The 21,739-nt window shown below is 33.3% G+C and overlaps 2 protein-coding genes and 1 non-coding gene across 7 annotated transcripts; 2 read left to right on the forward strand and 1 right to left on the reverse strand.

Moving 5' to 3' along the window:
• Window positions 1-3,428: 3,428 nt before the first annotated feature.
• Window positions 3,429-6,922, forward strand: LOC100248350 (putative glucose-6-phosphate 1-epimerase). 2 transcript variants are annotated; one of them, XM_010660589.3, is made up of 8 exons: window positions 3,432-3,969; window positions 4,147-4,221; window positions 4,673-4,729; window positions 4,808-4,971; window positions 5,211-5,345; window positions 5,694-5,796; window positions 6,192-6,291; window positions 6,419-6,922. In XM_010660589.3, exons 1-8 carry the CDS (start codon window positions 3,865-3,867, stop codon window positions 6,586-6,588), a joined length of 909 nt encoding a protein of 302 aa, XP_010658891.1. In that variant the 5' UTR covers window positions 3,432-3,864; the 3' UTR covers window positions 6,589-6,922. The 2 variants fall into 2 exon arrangements, with proteins under 2 accessions (XP_059598313.1, XP_010658891.1); XM_059742330.1 differs by lacking the exon at window positions 5,211-5,345 and having other exon boundaries at window positions 3,429-3,969.
• Window positions 6,923-7,362: 440 nt separating this feature from the next.
• Window positions 7,363-7,434, reverse strand: TRNAM-CAU (transfer RNA methionine (anticodon CAU)). The gene has a single exon. It is a non-coding gene; the product is annotated as a tRNA-Met (tRNA).
• Window positions 7,435-13,270: 5,836 nt separating this feature from the next.
• On the forward strand, window positions 13,271-18,486 carry LOC100258609 (probable inactive receptor kinase At4g23740). Of its 4 annotated transcripts, XM_010660609.3 has the most exons (5): window positions 13,271-13,539; window positions 13,718-13,778; window positions 13,893-13,991; window positions 14,315-15,633; window positions 17,527-18,486. In XM_010660609.3, the coding sequence occupies exons 4-5, from the start codon at window positions 14,406-14,408 to the stop codon at window positions 18,183-18,185; spliced, it is 1,887 nt and encodes a 628-aa protein (XP_010658911.1). In that variant the 5' UTR covers window positions 13,271-13,539; window positions 13,718-13,778; window positions 13,893-13,991; window positions 14,315-14,405; the 3' UTR covers window positions 18,186-18,486. The 4 variants fall into 4 exon arrangements, with proteins under 4 accessions (XP_010658911.1, XP_010658906.1, XP_010658908.1 ...); XM_010660604.3 differs by having other exon boundaries at window positions 13,718-13,991; XM_010660606.3 differs by lacking the exon at window positions 13,718-13,778 and having other exon boundaries at window positions 13,835-13,991.
• Window positions 18,487-21,739: the final 3,253 nt, after the last annotated feature.

The raw sequence follows: 21,739 nt of genomic DNA on the forward strand, positions 1-21,739 counted from the left end.
TTTTGAAAATAGTTCTGTAAATTTAAGAATAAAAAACAATTTTTGAGAACTTCTTGTGAAAAACATGATGTTTTTCTGGAATAAATTTTGATTGTTTTCACTTGTTAATTATATGGCATTTTGAATAACAATTAAAAATATAAAGAATAATATACCTAGTGCATGATACTTTTCGTGAACCATGAAAGAAGAAACGAAGAAAATTGTTTTTCATATTTGAGTTCTTAAATAACCAAAAAATTGTCTTTAAGAACATCTTCAAAACTAATTTTTAAAAATTATTTTTGAAAACATTTTTAAACATGCCCCTTAGTCTTTAAACTTATCGGTTTTTGTTTTGTATTCTTTGTTGACGTGGATTGCCTTGTGCCCATCTTAAATCTATGCTTGAGACTAGGCAAGACGCCATAAATGTCTACCTCCAAGCTCCCTTTTGAAGTGCGACACAGCTTGAAGTAAAGCGGAGTGAAAGAAATGGTACCTAACAAATAGTACAATTATTGGTAGCATTATATGTGCGTTAGGAAAATTATTGATGGCATTATATTTATGTATCCAACAGTACCATATGATTCCTGGGAGCACATGCACAAATATATATATATATATATATATATATATATACAAAAAAAGAAAATAAATTTAATGTATTTTTTTTCTTGGTTCGATATTGTGTGATCTCAATACTAATTCAAATTGAAAGAATTGATTTCATTCAAATTCCGTACCAAGCTTTTGATATACGAGTCCAGAGTACTAAAATTTCAAACAATGGTCTCAGCAATTTTAGTAAGGTAATGAAAGCATTTTTTTCAAGGAGTGTCATCGAATAAAAAACAAACCCTAAAATAGTTCATTTAATGGAAGGTTACATCTTTTACATCGGGACTTGTCTTTATCACACTTCTTTATCTTCCAATAAAACTATATCATTAAAAATCAAAGTTTAAAACTTGTAATCCCTATTCTTTTTTTAATTTATTTTAATTCTACAATGAAAGATAGCTCCTAAAAAGAAGTAAAAATTGTCTTTAAGAACCGTTGTCAAAACCAATTTTGAAAATTTTTTAAACATACCCTTAGCATTAGTCTCTAATCTTATTAGGTTATTTTTTCTCTAAATATGGGTTGATTTATGTCAGCCTCCCACCTCCCACCTCCCTTTTGAAGAGTGAAAGAACATGAAGGCAGAGAGACGGAAGTTGCACGTAACTAATAGTGACAGCAAATAGCTGCTTTGCTTGCTTGCTTATATGTTTTGGACAGGTCTTTGAAAAGAAGCTGTGTAGGTTTCAGATTGGAAAAGAAACTGGAAAGCATGAATAAGACTAGGACGGCTATTATCTGCCAAGTGAAGTTATTTCCAACCTACACTCATTTTTCCCTTGGAATCTTTGAAATCATGGGTAAATTCAAAGATTTCAGCTATTTATAGGTCAATGTCTCCTCTTGTGGACCATGAGTGTAACCAAGAAAACCAAACAATTATACTATGAATACTTTGTACTATGTTTTTTTTTCAGCGGTGCTTCTCATTTGGATAAATCAATTTAATATTGGGATATAATTTAATATGATTTAGTGATTTTATAATAAATATTTTTTTTAAATCCTAAATATTCTTGCCGTCTCCAATATAATCTCATTGCTTGATATAAATTTTAAATTTTAAGTTGGTTTTATAAAACGGTCTTAATATTTAAATTCATCTTAGCATTTAAATTAAAAATTAAATAATAAATTTTAAATTAACAATAAATATAATTTACTTTAGAGATGCCTTAAATTTTTATTTAACATCATTTATGTTAAATTATGAAATCTAAATCAATTTTGTTGCATTTTACTTAGGATGTCCATGATCAAACTGTTTGATCAGCTCGTAGGAGTTGAACTCCCTGGTGAGTTCGTGTGAATTGAGCTGCCTGATCGGCTCACGGAGGTTGAGGGGATAGAATGTCTTAGATAAATTTTTTTATATGATGATTGTCGAACTTACCCTTATTATATATTTAACCATTTTATATGAGTTTTAATTTTTTTAGTGAATGCAGTTGTAATTAAGTGGTGTTTTCAAGAGTTTCACAATTTTAACTCTTTTTATTCTTTTTAATTAGTGGATTATTAAGGGTTGATGCACTTCATGGACGTAGGAATCACATTAATTATCAAATCATGTTAAAAATCTTATTTATTTTTTTTTTCTACTTACGTGTATACATGGTTTGGTTTCATTAACAATTTTTATTTTACTTTTTTGTGTAGATTTAGTTACATGATTATAAGATTGAGAGTTGAACGGCCTACAATACAAAATCCATAAATTATAATAATAATAATAAGATGTTGATGATTACGATATTAAAGTGCTATTATACACTTTGTTGAAAAAATCATTTTGTCAATTTTTAAGATTGAATTTGTTTGATTCAACTTATGACACTTTGAAATAATTACAAAATTACAAAATTTTAATTCGCAATGATTATTTTGCAAGATCCTAATTGATACTTGATTCGATTTTCATATGATGACTTGTTGAATAGTTTTTTCCAAAATATTATATTTTATTATTTACTTTCATACTCTTCTAAACATGAAAAAAAAATAAAAATAGTATAGTAGGAAGTTTAAACCCCTTTTAGAAAATAATTTCCTTAACCACACTCTCTTTTATAACATTTCTCCCAAAAAAAAAACATATTTTTAAATTATTTTATTTCAAATAAAAATGAAGACTTAAAATATTTAGATATTAAATTATTTTTATTATTAGTAATGCTTTTTGTATCTTCATGATATATAGTTTATATTTTTAATCACATTTTTTCTATGTTCATATTTTTATTTTACTCATGGTTAAGCATTAGTCTTTGAGGACATGATGTTGGAAAATATTATTCCTTGCCCAACCTCACAACTAAAAAAAAAAAAAAATTGGATTATATAATTTTAATAATAAATTTTTCTTTACATATTCCTTTTAATATTTTTTTAAAACATATACTATTTTAAAAATATCAAAACTATTTTTTTATTATTTTAATTAATTTTTTATTTAAAAAAAGTGCTTTAAATAAAAGAATCTATTAGAAAAGTGATTAAACAGTGAAAACTAGTCATAGATTTTTGGCTTTTAGTTTTGAACGGGTAGTTAATTCAGGTATTCATGGAGGCATGTTCATGGCCCTGAAGTCCACATCAAAGTGTGGAAGCCACCACATCTCACGCATCTTCTACATCCACAATTTCCCACACTTTCTATAAGATTCCTTCTGTCACAAGACAGTCATCTTCTAAGAGATCCAATGTGGAACGTTATTATTCCACTCTTCAACATCTGACCCTTCAATCTTTCTTTATCGTCAGAACAGTGCCATACACCGAAACTTGGCTCCATCTTCCCCTCATTATACCCCAATGTATGTGTTGTACTTTTCCACCTTTTCTGATTGTTGTGCTTGACAAAAACTGGGCTTTTTCAACATTCATTTCATGGGAAACTAGTAGTTCTTTTTGGTTATTTTCTGTGCCATTGACATTTGACAATGCAGGAAGTGACTTTTAGGGGAAATGGGGAAATGGGTGTGAGTTAGTTTAGAGGGAATTCAGTTACTGTGTCAGACTGTAACTGGATCCGTTCAGACGGTTAAGTTGGCTGTTGGGTTCTTGGTGTGTGCTCACAAGAATATAAGTTTGTCACAAGGAAGTTTTTCTGGGAAAAAAGTTGAAGACTCTCAACTGTTATAGTGATTTTTTATTCTTTTAGCTTATATCTGAGAGGTGTTTGAAGTTTTGTCTCTTAGAGAGAAGGAGAATCGGGGTCTTGTTCCTTACTACTTACGCCCTTTTTCTCTTTGTGAAATGGATGTATCAGCTGGGGGTCACAGAGTAGCAGCTGAAGTTGTAAAGGCCAGCGATGGAATTGATCAAGTTGTGCTCCAAAACGGTCGAGGGGCTTCTGCTAGGGTATGATCCGTTGCCCTCCTTTTTCTCATTTCTTTGCGGCTACCTCTGGATTTTGTTTGTTTTCAATTTATCATATAGAGGAGCTAACTGAGATTGTGGAAGCTTTAGCTTTGGCTTTGGAGCATAGCTTCTATCTTGCTTTATGGTTTTTATGATTTTTTGATGTTATGCATTCAGGTTAGCTTGCATGGAGGCCAGGTTCTTTCATGGAAAACCCATTGGGGAGAAGAACTGTTATTCACAAGTAGTAAGGTATTCGGCAAAATGAACCATTTCCTCCCCTTTTATCATGTTCTGCTTAGTGTCCTAGCTAGCCATGGCAATGACATTCTTGAATTGCTCTGAGATTACCAGAGAATGGATTATTCTTGGATTATCGGCAAACTTGCTGAATCATCTTCAAGAATGTGGAATGAGAGCATTCTGCTTAGTGTCCTGGCTATGGTAATGAAATTCTGGAAAATGCTCTGAGATTCCCAGAGAATGAATTATTCTTGGATTATTTGCAAATGCTGAATAATTTTCAAGAATGTGGAATGGGAGCAAACTACAACATGCCTGGCTTTTCTTGCTCCCAAATTGATTTTTGTCTCTGAATTATCCAGATGTCTTATAATTCCCAATTTTCCAATTTTCTTATGGTATTAATTGCGCTATTTATGATCAAGAAACTGAATTACTTTAGGGTTTCCATCTCTTGCAGGCGATCTTCAAGCCACCAGTAGCAGTGAGAGGAGGAATTCCTATTTGTTTTCCACAGGTAGTCTTAGGGTTATGGATATTGGGTAAAATGCCAATCTTTGCTAAGACTGATGGGTTTGCTTCAATATGTGTTAAGTTTGGAAGCCATGGAACGCTGGAGCAACATGGATTTGCTAGTAACAAGATTTGGATTATCGATGATAATCCTCCTCTGCTGCCTCCCAATGATTCCAATGGCAAAGCCTATGTTGACTTGCTGCTCAAACCAACCGAAAATGATCTGAAGTTTTGGCCACACAGGTATAAACATTTATAGTGATGAAACTTTATGATCTTCCTTAGATGAAATTATGATGAAGTCAAGGATCTTTATTGAACATTTAGCTAACCTTTTAACTTGGGGAAGAATTTTAGGTCATCTGATTATGAGCACTTGCATGCATTATGGCTTAACCCAAGATTATCTCATGCCAAGTTTAATGAACACTTCAACTGAAAATTTCCTCACTTATGTCAATGGCTTGGGCAATCTCTTTCAGTTTCGAGTTTCGTCTTAGGGTGTCTCTGAATGTGGATGGGCATCTAACCCTAATATCACGCATTAGGAACGTCGATGGCAAGCCTTTTAGTTTCTCCATTGCGTTTCATACATATTTCTCCATATCAGACATCAGGTATGGCAAGTTCCTAGTTCAAATGGGATTAGTTTCTCTTGTAATTATTTCCTGTGAAAGCTGGGCGATATCACCTTGATTATTAACACTTGAAGGACACGAAAAATAAAAATCAAGAAGTAACATGCCATGATACCCATGTTAAGTATATCAGAAACTACAAGTTTGCCGGCAGGTATATCATGAGCAATCTGTTCAAACAAGGAAGAAATGTACTATATCTGTGGTTAAATCTGGAGTAGAATTAGTACATTGCATTATTCATGTAATATCAATTTAAGGCTCTTGTACTGTTAGATGTTTTTCCAGTGAGGTTTGGACTTTAATCGGCATAAATTTAATTAACAGCGAAGTGAGGATAGAGGGGTTGGAGACTCTCCACTATCTTGACAACTTACTCCAGAAAGAGCGTTTCACGGATCAAGGAAATACGTTAACATTTGAATCTGAGGTAAACCTTTTCTAATTATCACAAGTAGCCAAATTGTACCTGTTTGGGAACGTTTTCAAAAATAGTTTTGGAACTGTTTTATATTCTTAAATAATAAAAAAATAAAACTATTTTTAAAACCAGATTCCAAAGAGGGATACTCACTGGTCTCCATTGAACTTCTGATGTTGTTTGCACTTGGTGAAAAATAAGAGATAGTGCAGACCCCACTACAAAACCATCATATTTGGAGGGGTCATAATATTTTGTTGCTAACAACTGAAGAATAGAATGCACATGGTCTCCCTTTTATCCGTAGATATTGAACTGGATTTAGGTTTATGTTGCTATTCTGCAAAATTACTTTGATTTTGTAATCAATGGCTCTTTCTTATTAAGCACTGTCCAATTTGCAGGTGGATCAAGTTTATGTTAATTCTCCAGATATAGTTGCAGTTTTTGATCATGAAAACAAGAGAACATTTTTCATAAAGAAGCAAGGACTTCCAGATGTGGGTAAGTTCCATTTTTCATGAATTCAATATAGAGAAGCAGCAAACAATGAACAACACCATTGTCTCAACATCTAGTATTTTTATTTTTATTTTTTATTTTTTGTTTCTTGTGCTGCTTTTTAATGCAGTGGTGTGGAATCCATGGGACAAGAAAGCCAAGGCCTTGGTTGATTTTGGGGATGATGAGTACAAACAGATGCTGTGTGTTGATGGGGCAGCAATCGAGAAACCGATCACCTTGAGGCCAGGAGAGGAATGGACAGGCAGGCTAGAAATTTCTGTCATCCCCTCAACTTAACCTGAGTTTTCTGAGAATGAACCAAAACCAACCCACTTCCTGCTGCTGCTAATTACAACAACTAGTGTTGGATTTGGAATCCGGGATCGAATAAAACGGTAGATTATTTCTGCTTCATGAGTATACAGTCTGATCATTTTGATCATCTGGGCAGTTGTTCAGTTGCATGGAAGTAGTGGATGGAGTAATTTTGCTTCATGACTGTATAGTTTGATCCATTTGATCATCTGGGTAGTTTTTTTGTTCCATGGAAGTGGAGATTTCTACAGTGTAGTTTCATTGCTTAAAAATGTATAAATGTTGTTGTGATTACCTACGTTCCTTTCTTTTTCAACTCCATTTATTTATTGATTCTCTCCCAATTGGTTGGACCGTAGACAGGTGGATTTAAAAAACCTCGCGAATTGGCATTGGATTCTCACCAATGTTTGCGTTACTCAAGCGAAGAAAAAGTACACCTAATTAAAATTAGAAAATTCGAATGAAAATTCGAAGTTAGAAATACTTAAAAGAAGATGAAAGACTTCATTTTGATCATCTGGGCAGTTGCAGTTTCATTGCTTAAAAAAAAAATGACTTGTACAGTTTGATCCATTTGATCATCTGGGTAGTTTTTTTGTTCCATGGAAGTGGAGATTCTACAGTGTAGTTTCATTGCTTAAAAATGTATAAATGTTGTTGTGATTACCTACGAGAATGAAGACTAGTTCTATTTTTATCATTTAAAAAAAAGGAAAAAAAAAAAAGGAAAAAGATCTAAAAAGAAAAGGACTCTATCAGAGCCAGGTTTCGATCCTGGGACCTGTGGGTTATGGGCCCACCACGCTTCCGCTGCGCCACTCTGATTTTGATGTTATATTTTGCAATTCATTTCAACTAATACCTTTAAAACCAAACACGTTATATTCCATCCCCGACCCAAATTCCCAATCACAAAATCAACATAATTAGAATTTAATTTAAAATTTTAATTATTTTAATATTTATCATGGGGATGTATTAGTGTAATCTCCAGGTGTTTGGTAAAACTTAGTGCTTATTACTTAATTTTTACTTTAAATATTAAGTTATTTAATAAAATTGTTATTTGATAAAATTAACTTAAAATTTATTTTAAATTATTAAATTAACATATTTATCTTTATAAATTATAATTATGAAAAATGAGGTAAAACAATAATGAAGGTCATGGAGTAGTAAAAGAGATTATAAAGATATCTAGAACAAATTAAGGTAAAAAAGTAAAATGAAAATATAAACTTAAGAATAAATTAATTATTTTATTTGTTACTTAAAGTTGTTTTTTTATTTTAACTTATACCATTAAATTATTTTACCAAATATAATTAATGAATTTAAGTTATTAAGTTGGCTTACCAAACATCCACTTAATATAATGCTAGATTTATGCTCTGCTTAATAATTAAGTTATTTTCTTTTATATTTCTTATTATGAAATCAAATATGAAAAAAAAAACCATTTTTCTTAACATTTTTTTCCTTAATATTTTCCACAAAAAATTCATCAATTTACTCACATTGATATGGTATAATTTATTGTTTTCATTCTTATGTTTTTATTTTGTAAATTCATATAGGGTTTTTGAGGATTTAGTTATTTTACCATTAGATGTTTTTAAATTAAAGGATTTTTACTCTATAAACTTTCCGAATGATTTATCTTTTTATGATGCAATATTTTTATATACTGGTATAATATGTTTGGTACCAAACACTTTGATAAGACATGAGAGTTAAATAGTGATATTTGGTTTTGCAAAGTATTATGAAAATAAAATACAATTAAAATTAATTAAAAATTTTATATTTTAAATTATTTAATATTTATATAAAAGATGAAAAAAAAAAAGTGAAATAAGTTTAAATAAACATGTAAAAATAATTTATTAATTTTAATCTATCTTCTAATTTTTTTTTTTCAATCTTATTCTTTTTTTGAAAATTCTAAAGAACCAAACCAAGGTTCAACCCATATAATTTTGGGAGAATTACCGTTAAGGGTAGGTTGGGAAAAAAAATTACTGAGAAGGGTAGGTAAATTTGATAATTCTTCTGAAGGCCTAACATTTTTGTTAGACTAATTTACCCTGAATTTCCCAAGTCCATTTACTAATTGAGAAGTACCTCTTCTTTCACCGACAATCAAATCAATATATTTCACAATATTACAACCAAGGAAAATTTTACAACAAATACAAAATAAATAAATTAAAATTATAATAAATTGAGACATATTTTATATAATAAAGAACAATATTTTTTGTATATTAGACATGTTAAGGATATGCCAAAAAACCCACAACTACCCAGTTTCATAAGAAATTTGAAATTTTCAAAATTTTACCTTATCGTAATGTATCGTAATGTTATTATAATGTATTTTTATTGTGTCTCTATATTTTTATATAATAAAAAAAATTAATTTTATAGATTATTTTTTTATACATCATTGAATTACCATCAACAACTTCATATATTGGAATTACAATAGTGTATTTTTGTTATCTTTTTATAATTTTGGCTTGCAAGGATGCTTTATGATAGGAATACAACATGATAACCTAGAAATGTTAGTTCAGTAAAAAACGAATTCAATATTTTGTCATTTTGGTATATTGTAATATATCGTAATGTTAATGTTTTTTTATTGTAACCATATTGCATTTGTATTGTACTTGTACTTTATAACTGAAGTAATGGTTCTTTTACACAACCTTCAAAGTACTAGACATTCAAGACATCATGCCAAAATAATACTTATACAAAATTCATAATAAAAGACAAAGTGGTCCTATACAAAAGAGATTTTAGTTTTTAATGAAAATTCAAATATGTTCATAAATACACGAATAAAGTAGTCCTAAACAAGTATGAAACAACTGAGAAATTTTTTTCTTCTGCCATATCAAACAAGTCTCAACAACAAAACTAAAGTGCAAACCTTTTTAATGGAAATTAATAATAATCATATCAAACAACCCACCCGAAAAATAAATTAAAAATAAAAACACATCTTCAATATGACCAAAATAATATAAAAATAAATAAATAAACAACATTTTACACAAAAAAAAAAAAACGTAATTTCTTTCTCAAAACCTCCTTCAATATTTCAGATCTAATATTTTAGATCTACATTGTTAAAATTATTAACATTTTGTTCCTTCAATTTGATTTTTAAATTATTTATTTATTTTGCATAAATTGACGTATTTTTGTTTTTTTGACATTTAAAATTTTTTTTTACCTTTAATGGATTTCTTGCTAGATTCACACAAAAAAACAAGCTTTGTGGAGATGGTTTTAGATCATGACCTGAAGTGTTAGAGCTTTTTCCTTTTTTCCTTTTTTCTTTTTCAATACCGACAAGTTGCAACTAGGTTAAAGAAGATTTTTTTTTTCTTTTACTATTGCTTTTCACTTATTAAGGGTAGTCTTGGCATTTAAAAAAAAAAAAGGTCTTTGGAAGAATTATTATAATTTCACCCTACTATTCAAAAGAATTATCAAATCTACCCACCATTTTCAATCATATTTTTCCCCAGCCTACCTTAAATGGTAATTTTTCCTATAATTTTTAGGGTTGTTGGCACCAAAAACCCTTTAGAGGGACCTAAATGGACCTTTACTAATGTGTATGTCCTTTGGACGACCGTGGTCAGACCAAATCTCATTAGATGGACCCAAAGGGACCATCTTTTAGGATCATACTACCCTTAGAAGTTAAAACCCATGTAACTTTTATGGCTATAGTCACCAAAACCCCACCAGATGAACCCATATGGACCATTTCTTTGGATTACCCTTAAACCCCATATAAGATTTTATGGCTATAGGCACTCCAGACCCCACCCAAGTGACGCCAATTGACAATAAGTTTTATGGCCATAGGCACCCCAAACCCCACCAAAGTGACCCAAATGAACTTAGGATCATACCCTTAAACCATTCCTTAAAGAATGAATCATCTAGGATTAAAAGTTTTTAAACTAAGGGATTTTTTATTTTTAGCATAAATGTTGGCAAGTTGGAGGGTTAGTCACGTCCATCAACTCTTCTTGTGTTCGACGTGGGCGTTTGGATGAATGCACTATAAGGTTAGGATGTGCATTTTTCTTAATAACAATTGCTTTTATGAGAGTTGATAGCGCCACTTGTGTTCAACGTGAGCACTTGGGTAAATGCACTATAAGGTTAGGATATGCGTCTTTCCCAATAACAACTGCTTTTAAGAGAGTTGATAGTACCAGAGGTCCTACAGTGAGCAGTGAAGCAAAGTTGCAAAAAAAGACAATAACAAAATCAAGACATGAAAGATAAGTAGTGAAACAAAAGAAGGCAACACATAGTTCCACACCCTTAAAACCCATATGATTTTTAGGGCTATTGGCACCTCAAAATCCCTTAGAGGGCCCCAAATGTACCTTTCCTTAGGATCACATACACCCTAAAGGCCCAATAATTTGTATGTCCTATGAGGCTGTGACAACCTAAAAACCCATAGATGGACCCAAATGGACCATTCCATAGGATCATACCCTAAACCCATATAACTTTTATGATCATGGTGACCCCAAATACCATTGGTTGAACTCAGATGGACCATCTTTTAGAATCACACTACCCTTAAACCCCATATAAGTTTTATGGCTATAGGGCATCCCAAACCCCATCCAAGTGAAGGAAATGGACCATTTCTTAGGACCATGGTCTTAAACCCTATATTGGTTTTATATGGCCAAAGGCACCCCAAACCCCACCAAAGTGACCCAAATGGACCATTTCTTAGGATCTTACCCTTAAACCCTGTATAAGTTTTATGGCCATGGCGCCCCAAACCCCACTAAAGTGACCAAAACGGACCATTCCTTGGAATCATATAATTCATACCCTTAAACCCTATCAACAAATATATTCATTGGCATCCCAAAACCCCCACAAAGGATGTGCCCATTTACATTATTCTCCTTCCAAACAAATGCTTCCAAAACCCTTAAATTAACTTGAAAATTTTGCATAGAATCCCTCCCCACATGTCTCAACCATCCATCCACTTCCAATCCTTTAATTGGACAACTCTTTATCCACTTCCAATCCTTTAATTGCCCAAGCCCAAGTCCAACATTGCTAAAAGAATACAATCCAAAAACCTATTAATTTCTCCTATTATAAGTTTGTGTACAAATTGAGATACTGCACGTGCATTGGGTGAAGGTTGATTAGTAAAATCCAATTGAAACTTGCTTTAATAATTGGATGCTCCCAAAGGAAGTAGTTGCAAATATGAGAATAGTTTTCAGACACTTGTCAAAATTCTATCTGCTCAATTAGCCATGGGCCTCCATTCCTCAACTTGCAAGCATGCTTCTTACATTTATAATGCATTGATATGATTTAAGGATAGAATGTTGTAAAATGATGTTCATAGGTCGTTGGGAACTTGAAAGAGACTTGCATTAAGTTCAATTTTCTTCCTACCATTAAGTACTAATCACTTTATAGATTTAAGATAGGTTGTTATAAAATGATGTTCATAGGTTGTTGGGACCTTGAAAGAGACTTGCTTTAAGTTCAATTCTCTTCCCTACCGTTAACTACTAAATATTTTATAGTTTTAATATGGTCACCATCAATACTATATAAGATTTTAACTTTTTAGTTAGTGTTTATAAATATAAATGAATATCTCCTTTTTAACTTCATATGAGTACATCGATTTTCTTATGTGCATGATTTTGAGTTATGTGACAGTTATATTTGTCTAGATGCAGTAACGACTTGTCTTTGGTGGATTGTTTGAATGAAGGGCGTAAATTTTATTTTATTTATAATTCTTGAAGTTGATTAAAAGTGGAAATAATGTAGTTTATTTCTTATTTCTTTTTTATATATATAAATTTTTAGATGTATTTTAAGAATTTTAAGTTGATAATAAATCATTTTTATTATATTATAAACTTTAAATACTTTACAAAATAAATACCAAGATTCAAGAATAAAAATAAGGAAAAAAAAGTGAAAATATAGAATACCTTTATATGCTCGGGATCTTACAAAATTTTAATTGGATCTTCAATAAATTTCAAATTATAAAGAAGGAAAAATAGGATGTCACGCTCGGTACCGTACAAATGTGGACCTGACCATGATGTGCTTTGAATGAAAAATAAAAAAGTTGAACAGTCGGACCATTTAGTAATTTTAAACATAGTCACGTGCCACCAAGCTGCCCACTTGGCTTCACTCAACTGTGCACCTGTTCTTGCCACGTCATCAAGAGATGGCGCCAAGGTGATCCAAAACAACATTAGTACTCGTCCGGACGATTTTTAATAGTTTATATATTCCTCCTTGTGGTTGTAGCGAATACACAAGTCTCGACTGTAGAGGATTCCACCCCACCAGATATCCTCGCCTGAGTGACCGAGTCCAGATGAGACGCCGAGAGCAGACAAACCATTAGTTGCCCATCCAACGGCTGGATCTGACTCCTCAACTGCGATCGACGGCTGCCGTTTCGTGGGGCACATCTATTCTTGTCTTAGTCACCAAAAAGAAGCGACAGAATAGAATAATATTGTTTTATAACAAAACAAATAAAACTTGGTGGGCCCCACTAGGCTGGTATCCCACATCATCACCCCGCAAAACCCAACGCAACAAACCCGCCCGAAAGGCTGGCAGTTTTAAATGCCCCCCCCATCTCTTCATCCCCTGCCGTCAGTTACAGTGACGGAGCAGAAAACGCTGTCGTTTTAATATCTTCACAGACATCGCCTCAACGCTGCAATGGCGAAACGCTGGTGATTTTCTGAGTCGCACACTCTCTCTGTGTGCTTTCTGGCATATACAGTGGCGGACCAAAACACTGGTTTTGAAATCTTCACAGACCTCGACTCAGCCCTGCAATGGCGAAATGCTGGTGATTTTGTGAGTCCCACATTCTCTCTCTCCGCTTTCTCGCGAAGTTTTCTCTCGCAATCGAAATTGCAAATTTTTCTGGAAATTTATGGTTTATTTATTAGTATTATTATTATTTATTTTTCTGTGCCTTTTCAACGCTTTTTGAATGAGTATTATTGCTCATTCGCATTGGATGCTGTTTTAGGGAGGGAAATCGGGGTAGAGGAGCTATCATGATGGATTACATTTCGGTTACTGTTGTCAAAGTATGAATCATGATGATGTTGCTATTGCTGTTGTTGCGACCTTTTTCATTGTCTAGGTTTTTCTTCATTTTTGATGTTCTGAACTTTGAAGCTTCAATCAACGTTTTCAATTAGCTGTTTCGGTGAATTGTTGGTGTGTGGAGGCGGAGTTGCTCGAAGTTTAGCGATTTTTGGGTGGAAAAGAGTGTGCTGTGGTCAGATCTGGAAAGCGAGGTATGTAGCTTGGTGGATGGAGCTTCCACCGAGGTTCGGTTTTCTTCTACAAGTCTCGATTTCGCCATTCAACTATAAAGTTAAAGAATAAAGAACAAAAAGAAGCTCGATTTCTGGCGAATTTAGCTTTAAAAAATGCTGCTCCTTTGACCAAAATGCCCAATTCAAAGCCTGCAAGCTCGTTTTTTTAAGGGAAAATTTTCAGAGTCGCTTCTACTTTTGTCGACAACAATCTTGGAATCTGATTTTCTTTTTCTTTATTCCTTACAATTTTTATTTTTATTTTTTGAATTCATTTACTTTTATTTTTGGTTTTGGTTCAGCTGAAATTTTAGATGAGGGCGGGAAGAAACTTGGAAATAGCAGCTTGTTCTTTAGCTTAACTCGTTGGATTTTCAGGCTAAGTGTGAAGACATGAAAACTCTATACATTTTCTCTGGGATTTTCTTGCTGGGTTTGATATTCTCTCTAGGGAATGCAGATCCTGTTGATGATAAGCAAGCCTTACTTGAATTTGTGAGCCATCTTCCTCACCTGCACCCTATCAATTGGGATAAAGACTCTCCTGTGTGTAATAACTGGACTGGAGTGACTTGTAGTGATGATAAGTCCCAAGTTATAAGTGTTCGGTTGCCTGGAGTTGGATTTCAGGGTGCAATTCCACCCAACACTCTTAGTCGCCTCTCAGCACTGCAGATATTGAGTCTTAGATCCAATCGAATATCCGGGTTCTTCCCTTCTGATTTTGTCAACCTCAAAAATTTAACTTTTTTATATCTTCAATATAATGACTTTGTTGGGTCATTGCCATCTGATTTCTCAGTTTGGAAGAATCTTACCATTATTAATTTATCCAACAACCGCTTCAATGGTAGTATTCCCAATTCAATATCCAATCTGACTAGCCTTCAGGCTTTGAATCTTGCTACCAATTCACTTTCTGGTGAAATTCCTGATCTTCAATTATCCAGTTTGCAGCAACTAAATTTATCCCACAATAATCTCAGTGGCAGCATGCCTAAATCACTTCTGAGGTTTCCGCCATCGGTTTTCAGCGGTAACAACATTACTTTTGAAACCTCTCCCCTTCCTCCTGCTCTTTCACCCTCCTTTCCCCCTTATCCAAAACCTAGGAATTCTAGAAAGATTGGGGAGATGGCATTACTGGGAATCATTGTTGCTGCTTGTGCTCTGGGGCTTGTGGCTTTTGCTTTCCTGCTGATAGTTTGTTGCTCAAAAAGAAAAGGAGGTGATGGGTTTTCAGGGAAGTTGCAAAAGGGTGGAATGTCACCAGAGAAAGGAATTCCAGGGAGTCAAGATGCGAATAATAGACTGATTTTCTTTGACGGCTGTAACTTTGTATTTGATTTAGAGGATTTATTGAGGGCTTCTGCTGAGGTATTGGGAAAGGGTACATTCGGCACAACTTATAAGGCAATTCTTGAGGATGCTACCACAGTTGTGGTCAAGAGGTTGAAGGAGGTTAGTGTTGGGAAGCGGGAGTTTGAGCAACAGATGGAGGTTGTTGGGAATATTAGGCATGAGAATGTGGTTGAACTAAGGGCATATTACCATTCCAAGGATGAGAAGTTAATGGTGTATGATTATTACAGTTTGGGGAGTGTTTCTACAATATTACATGGTATGTTGCTTTCTTCATCTCTGCTATTTACAGTTGTTCATGCAATTATCTTCCATTTTGCTTTATTCTCTCTTGGAAGTTCTGAAAGCCAGCTATTGCTAGTAGCAATTTCTTTTGAGAAGTCTGCTAATCTAGTTGCAATTTATCTGAAACTTCTTTATCACCCATCTTTCTTTATCTAGATGGACCAGATTTTTTCTGAATTAGGAGGAAATTACCATGGTAAAAAAAGACCCTTAGCTTTATAGGGTTTATGCATATATATAGTTTGTTAGAACTTGGATCATTTCCATGGAAAGGCAAGGCAACCTCCTTTCTGATCAATTTTACCTTTTTCAAGGTGGATTTTACTCATTTTTATGCTGCTTAAGAAGTTATAAATAATATTTTCTTGAACTTGGGAACAATCTTGTTATTTTAGCAACCCAGTAGTTGTGATTGGTTTTGACGGGGGTGGCTACAGATGGATGGAACCTTCAACCCATTCTAGATTCCTAATTAGTAGGTTCCCTCTAGATAGCCATGTGGTACCTACTGAGGAAACACAGAATCATGGATTTTGTTGGCAACTCCTCAATTGAATCTTCTGCAGGACGAAAGGAGCTTTCTGAAGTACACAAGTTATCATCTATTAAGTGGTACACCTTATCCTAAGTATTGAGTTTCCATTTGAATTTTTTCTAAGCCATTCCTACTGTTAAAAAAGTCATGTCTTTAATGTCAGAATAAACTTTAAAGAGTTGTAAGTTACATTCATCACAGATTCATATTCAGTTCACTGGAATTCTCTATTTCTATTAATTGACATTCCGCAGGGCTATTGTTGTTTGTCATCTTTATATGTCTCTAAACCATATTAAAGATTCACTTAAAAGAGGAATTGTTACACAAGTTGGTTAATGAATAATAGTCTTATTGGGAACTTACCACAGGTGTAAAAAGGGATCATTTGAGGCATGACTCAAAAACTCCGGTTTCTTAGAATTTATGTCTTGTATTTGTTTCTACTTGCTTATGTTGGTTTAGTTGCACAAGAAAATCTGTTAGCTGTGAGGGACATTCTGGTACAAGATTGTAAACTTGGAAAGGATAATGTCACAAAAAACACCTACTTCAATATCTTCCATATATGGAAAATTCAGACTTATTAATCAGTAGGCTTCTGGTTTACCAAGTTTTTCAGAGGAGTTTCAAGCTTTAGGAGTCCTACAAATGAGCTTGGCAAATGATATGTCAACTATGCTTTAGAAATACAAGTATAATTTTGCTGGCATCCAAGGAAATGTTACCACTAGTTTTCATTCCCTGTACCCTAAAATTGTCCTTGTGTGAGATTCAGTAACATTTTTATGTTCATCATGTTCTAAACATATTTTCTAATAGATCAATGCAGTATAAAACTATTCCAGATGAAAGAGTTGGATATGCTCTTTGTCAAGGTTTGACAGTCATTTCTAGGCTCATTCAACCTAATTTAAAAATTTGTTTAATGATGCCATATTTAGGTTTTGGGGACATACTTCATTGGTTCTCCTATACTGACTTGGTTTTTATAAACCAATTGGTCACATACAGATTGTGAGGAATTTGATTTTTGAGGACAGAGATTCCTTAACATGAGCATTGGTCATTGGTTGACAGACTCAATGCTAGAGAAGATCTGTTCCATTTGCATGACCGTTCTGAGGTGAAAAGCAAAATAAATCCTCTACAATAGCCTCATTTTGTTTTACTATTATGTTGCTTATTCAGTAATTCAAATGAATAATAAAAGATGCAGAATAGTTTTGCTCTATTCCTTCAATCCCAGTAGTCTCCACTGCATTGAACATGTGAAGAAGTAAAATGAGTGCACAGCTTTTAACCATCATCTGAAGAATTGTAATTTTGCAGGTAAAAGAGGAGGCGATAGGATGCCTTTAGATTGGGATACAAGATTGAGGATAGCCCTAGGTGCAGCAAGAGGAATTGCTCGTATCCATGCAGAGAATGGTGGGAAGTTTGTCCATGGCAACATAAAGTCCTCAAACATCTTCCTCAATGCTCGAGGATATGGGTGTGTCTCAGATCTTGGTCTAACAACAGTAATGAGCCCACTTGCTCCACCAATCTCCCGTGCTGCTGGTTACCGAGCCCCAGAAGTGACTGATACCCGGAAAGCTTCACAATCTTCTGATGTCTACAGTTTTGGAGTAGTGCTGCTGGAACTCCTCACTGGCAAGTCCCCTATCCATGCCACCGGCGGTGATGAGGTTATCCACTTGGTCAGGTGGGTTCATTCTGTAGTTCGAGAAGAGTGGACAGCAGAAGTCTTTGATGTAGAGCTGATGAGGTATCCAAACATAGAGGAAGAGATGGTTGAGATGTTACAAATAGCAATGGGGTGTGTGATTCGGATGCCAGACCAAAGACCTAAAATGCCAGATGTAGTGAGACTAATAGAAAATGTCCGGCATACTGATACTGACAATCGGTCATCTTTCGAAACCCGGTCTGAAGGCTCAACACCATTGCCAACCACGGTTGGAACATATTCCTCTCCCTCACAGTGAGCAAGCCATTGACACCCCTCTATTTTCATCTTTTTAAAGTTGATTTATTGTGTATTTTTCATCTCAACTCATCATGAAATGTTGTTTTCTCCCTGTCAATGAACAAATTCCAGTGAGTTTTATCAAAACTGATCCCAGTAACCTTAGTCTCTCGCTTGAGGTTATTACCAACTTATCAGCACATCAGGCCGAAGATCATGTAATCTTCCTGGTCTTGTTTCTGTATTTTTCATGTTTAACTTCATGCACATAACCCGATCTCCAATTTGGTTCTCTCTTATTCTTCATCTCCGTTTGAGCATCAACTGGTCTATCGAAGTCAGCGTGCTTGATTCTACTATCGATTACTGTTCACAAAAATATGATGATGATACAACCCCATGTGCTGCTCCGCCCAGCCGAAACATCAATTATTACCCTTTCTTTTTCTCTGTACTTACTGTTGGATCGGTTTGAACACCTCATCAACATTTTTTTTTCCCTTTTAATTTTTGTTTCTGTCTACTTGTCGCTATCTTGGATTTTGACCATCTTACATAATTAAAGTTTGTTAATGATAGGTCAAGCCTTTTATAAAGTATGATCACATTTTATAGATTTGTTGGAGTATTTTTATTTTGGATTTGTAATAAAATTGATGAACAAAAGCTAAAATATAGGAGCATAAACGGCCAAGAGGAGTGATATTCAGCTTTCCGATGGGTTCCTAGCAATAAACATTTGTGTAGCACATTAATCTATTATTTTTTAAGAATATGCACTTCACAAAATTAGTAAGCTTTCACGTAAGATAACAAGAACTCCGGGGCTACAGGCTAGAATTTTAGGGCTTGATTGGTTGATGTTTTTGAAAACTGTTCTAAAAACCAGTTTTTGAAAACTGTTCTAAAAACCAGTTTTTGAGAACAGTTTTTTGTGTTTTTTTTTTTAAAAAAAATGTGTTTGGGAACTGAATTTTGAAAACAATTTTTGTTCTCAAAAACAAAAAAAAAACATGTTTGAAAGTTTTTTTTTTTAATTAATAAAGTGTTTTCTTCCATTAATTTGATATTATAAATATATAAATAATTTTCATATGTATAATTCATTTAAATTAAAAAAAAATATTCCATATTTTGAAATTTTTACATCAGTTATGATTTTTTTAAACAAATGATGACTTTGTTATCATGTATAAGTATATTAATTTTAATAATTTAAGGAAGAAGAAAGGGTTTGCGGATCGGGGTGTGGTGGTTGGGTGGAGTTCACATTTGTGGAAACACAAAGAAAAACTAAGAAAACACAAAAAGAAGGAAAAGAAAACACAAAAAACATTATATTATTTGAACAGTGAAAAAATAATGAAAACATTTTTTTATTGTTTTCAAAAAAGTGGTTTTTAATAACACAGAAAATACAAAAAATAAAAACACACATCGTTTCCCAAATAAGTGTTTTGTGTTTTTTGTTTTCAATAACAAAAAATAGTTCTTGAAAATAGGAACCAAACAGACCCTTAGTTCTTTCAAAATGTTTCTCAACTATGCCTTGGGCCCCTTGGACCGAGACGTTCACAATTCATGGATTGACTCGTTTTTTACACTTAAATATTATGAGTGTTTTATTTAATAAAATAAAAAATATTAATAGATTTATATTTATCATTGTCTGGATTAAATTTTACAATATTATAAATAAAAAACAAATATTATAAAGTTTTAAATTATTTACATATATATATATATTCTTAATTTTATAATTATTTTAAATTTTAATATATAAATTATATATTTATAAAGTTACATAGATATCGTGGTTTAATTATGATTGACCTAGTGATGCGCCTAATAAACCATAATCCAATGACTTTTCTAGCTCAATATTGAGCTAATTCTAAAAATATTATTAAACTTCATTCAATCTTGGAAAACTTTCTTCACACTCAACCAAAACTGTGCAAAAAAAGGCTTAAACAAAAGAATCAATAAAACTTTCAACCACACACCTAACATACTAAGATCCACTTTCTTCATTGCATGTTTTTTTTAAATAGTAGTTTTAATAACATTGTGTAGATTCACTATATGATTTATTAGGAAGTCATTAGAGATGAAATTGAATTGAATTATACAAAATTAGTTTAATCAAACTTGAGATTCTATCTTGAGATTGATGAGATATAGACCTATTGCCAAACCAAAGATAGAAACGGGAAATGTTTCAATTCATCATAATGATTAATTACTAGGACAATTCGATTCCTAAAACTTCTTAATCAACAGTTACTTCTTCAAGTTTTGATCACATTCTTATTTTTTTCAAATTCATTTACAAATTTTCATTGTTTTTAGTTGATTTGGAATCCACTTCACTTGATCATTTTGATTTTGATATATATCGTATCTACCTTAATTTGCCCTCTACACACCATCCTTAAGGATTATATACAATCCTTTATATATTATGATACATAACTTATTTTATCATTGATCAAGGTGAACACTGTAGGGACCACCCCTAAACGCACACATGGCAGCCTCATAGAGCACTCCTCCATTGGACACGTGGCACATCCAACCTTCTGTCCGGATTCCCTCAAGGGGGCACGTGACACTCTCAAACTCTTCATCCGAATGACCCACACTCCCTTGTCCGGATGTCTTGTCCAAACCCAGTGCTAGCGTCTTAGACAAAAGTCTTGGCCGCATTTCGCGGGCCATCATTATTCATACTACTAAAAGCATGCTCCTCCTGAGTCACTTCGAGCAACCTATCACGACTTGCACCCCGCCGCCTGTAGAGCGAAAAGACAAGGATGATGACAAGTCATCCCTCCCATAATTTATGACAACCGCCTGTAGGACAATGATGACTCTGCCACCATCTTAGCACTATCATAACAAGCCAAAAAGCCTTCCCACCATTAAAGGGGACAAAGCTCCTAACATTATAAAAGACCCTCACATAGTAAAATAAGGTAAGCGTTCTTTCCCAAAAGAGGAGGACCCAAGAGAGAATATAGAAATGTTAGAGATAAAGGCTAACAAAACTATCGGAAGGTGTGTCTGGACCCCCTGTTCGGACATCTTTTGCAGGTCGAATGAAACGGGTACCATCTTCCGTTGAGGAGACGCGTCCATCTGGCATTTGCAGTGGTCCCGATGACGCGATGCCTCAACAAACACTACATTATTATAGTTTTCACCATGTCTTATAATTTAATGGAGTGATGATTGTTATTCTTTATTGTACCAAAATACTAAGCCTTTATATAAAACAACTTTGACTAAGAAAAATATAAGAAAATAATTACTATGACTTTTGTAATACTTTGAGTATTACCCTCAATAATTGGGTTATGAAAGTTGTCAAACTAGATTTAAATGATTTCTTTTTATTTAATTTCTTAAACTGAGAATGTGAAAATTGTTTTGAATGGCTTTAGGTTTACCCAGTTAAACTTAAGTAAGGTGCAAGAGAAATCATTGGTTTCTAATTCAATTGATCGAGATTAGGGGTTTTACATAGATAATTTGATGTATTTAACTAATTGTATTAGAATTAACATTGCT

The sequence above is a fragment of the Vitis vinifera genome, chromosome 2, assembly GCF_030704535.1.
Source record: "Vitis vinifera cultivar Pinot Noir 40024 chromosome 2, ASM3070453v1".
NCBI classification, from domain to species: Eukaryota; Viridiplantae; Streptophyta; class Magnoliopsida; order Vitales; family Vitaceae; genus Vitis; species Vitis vinifera.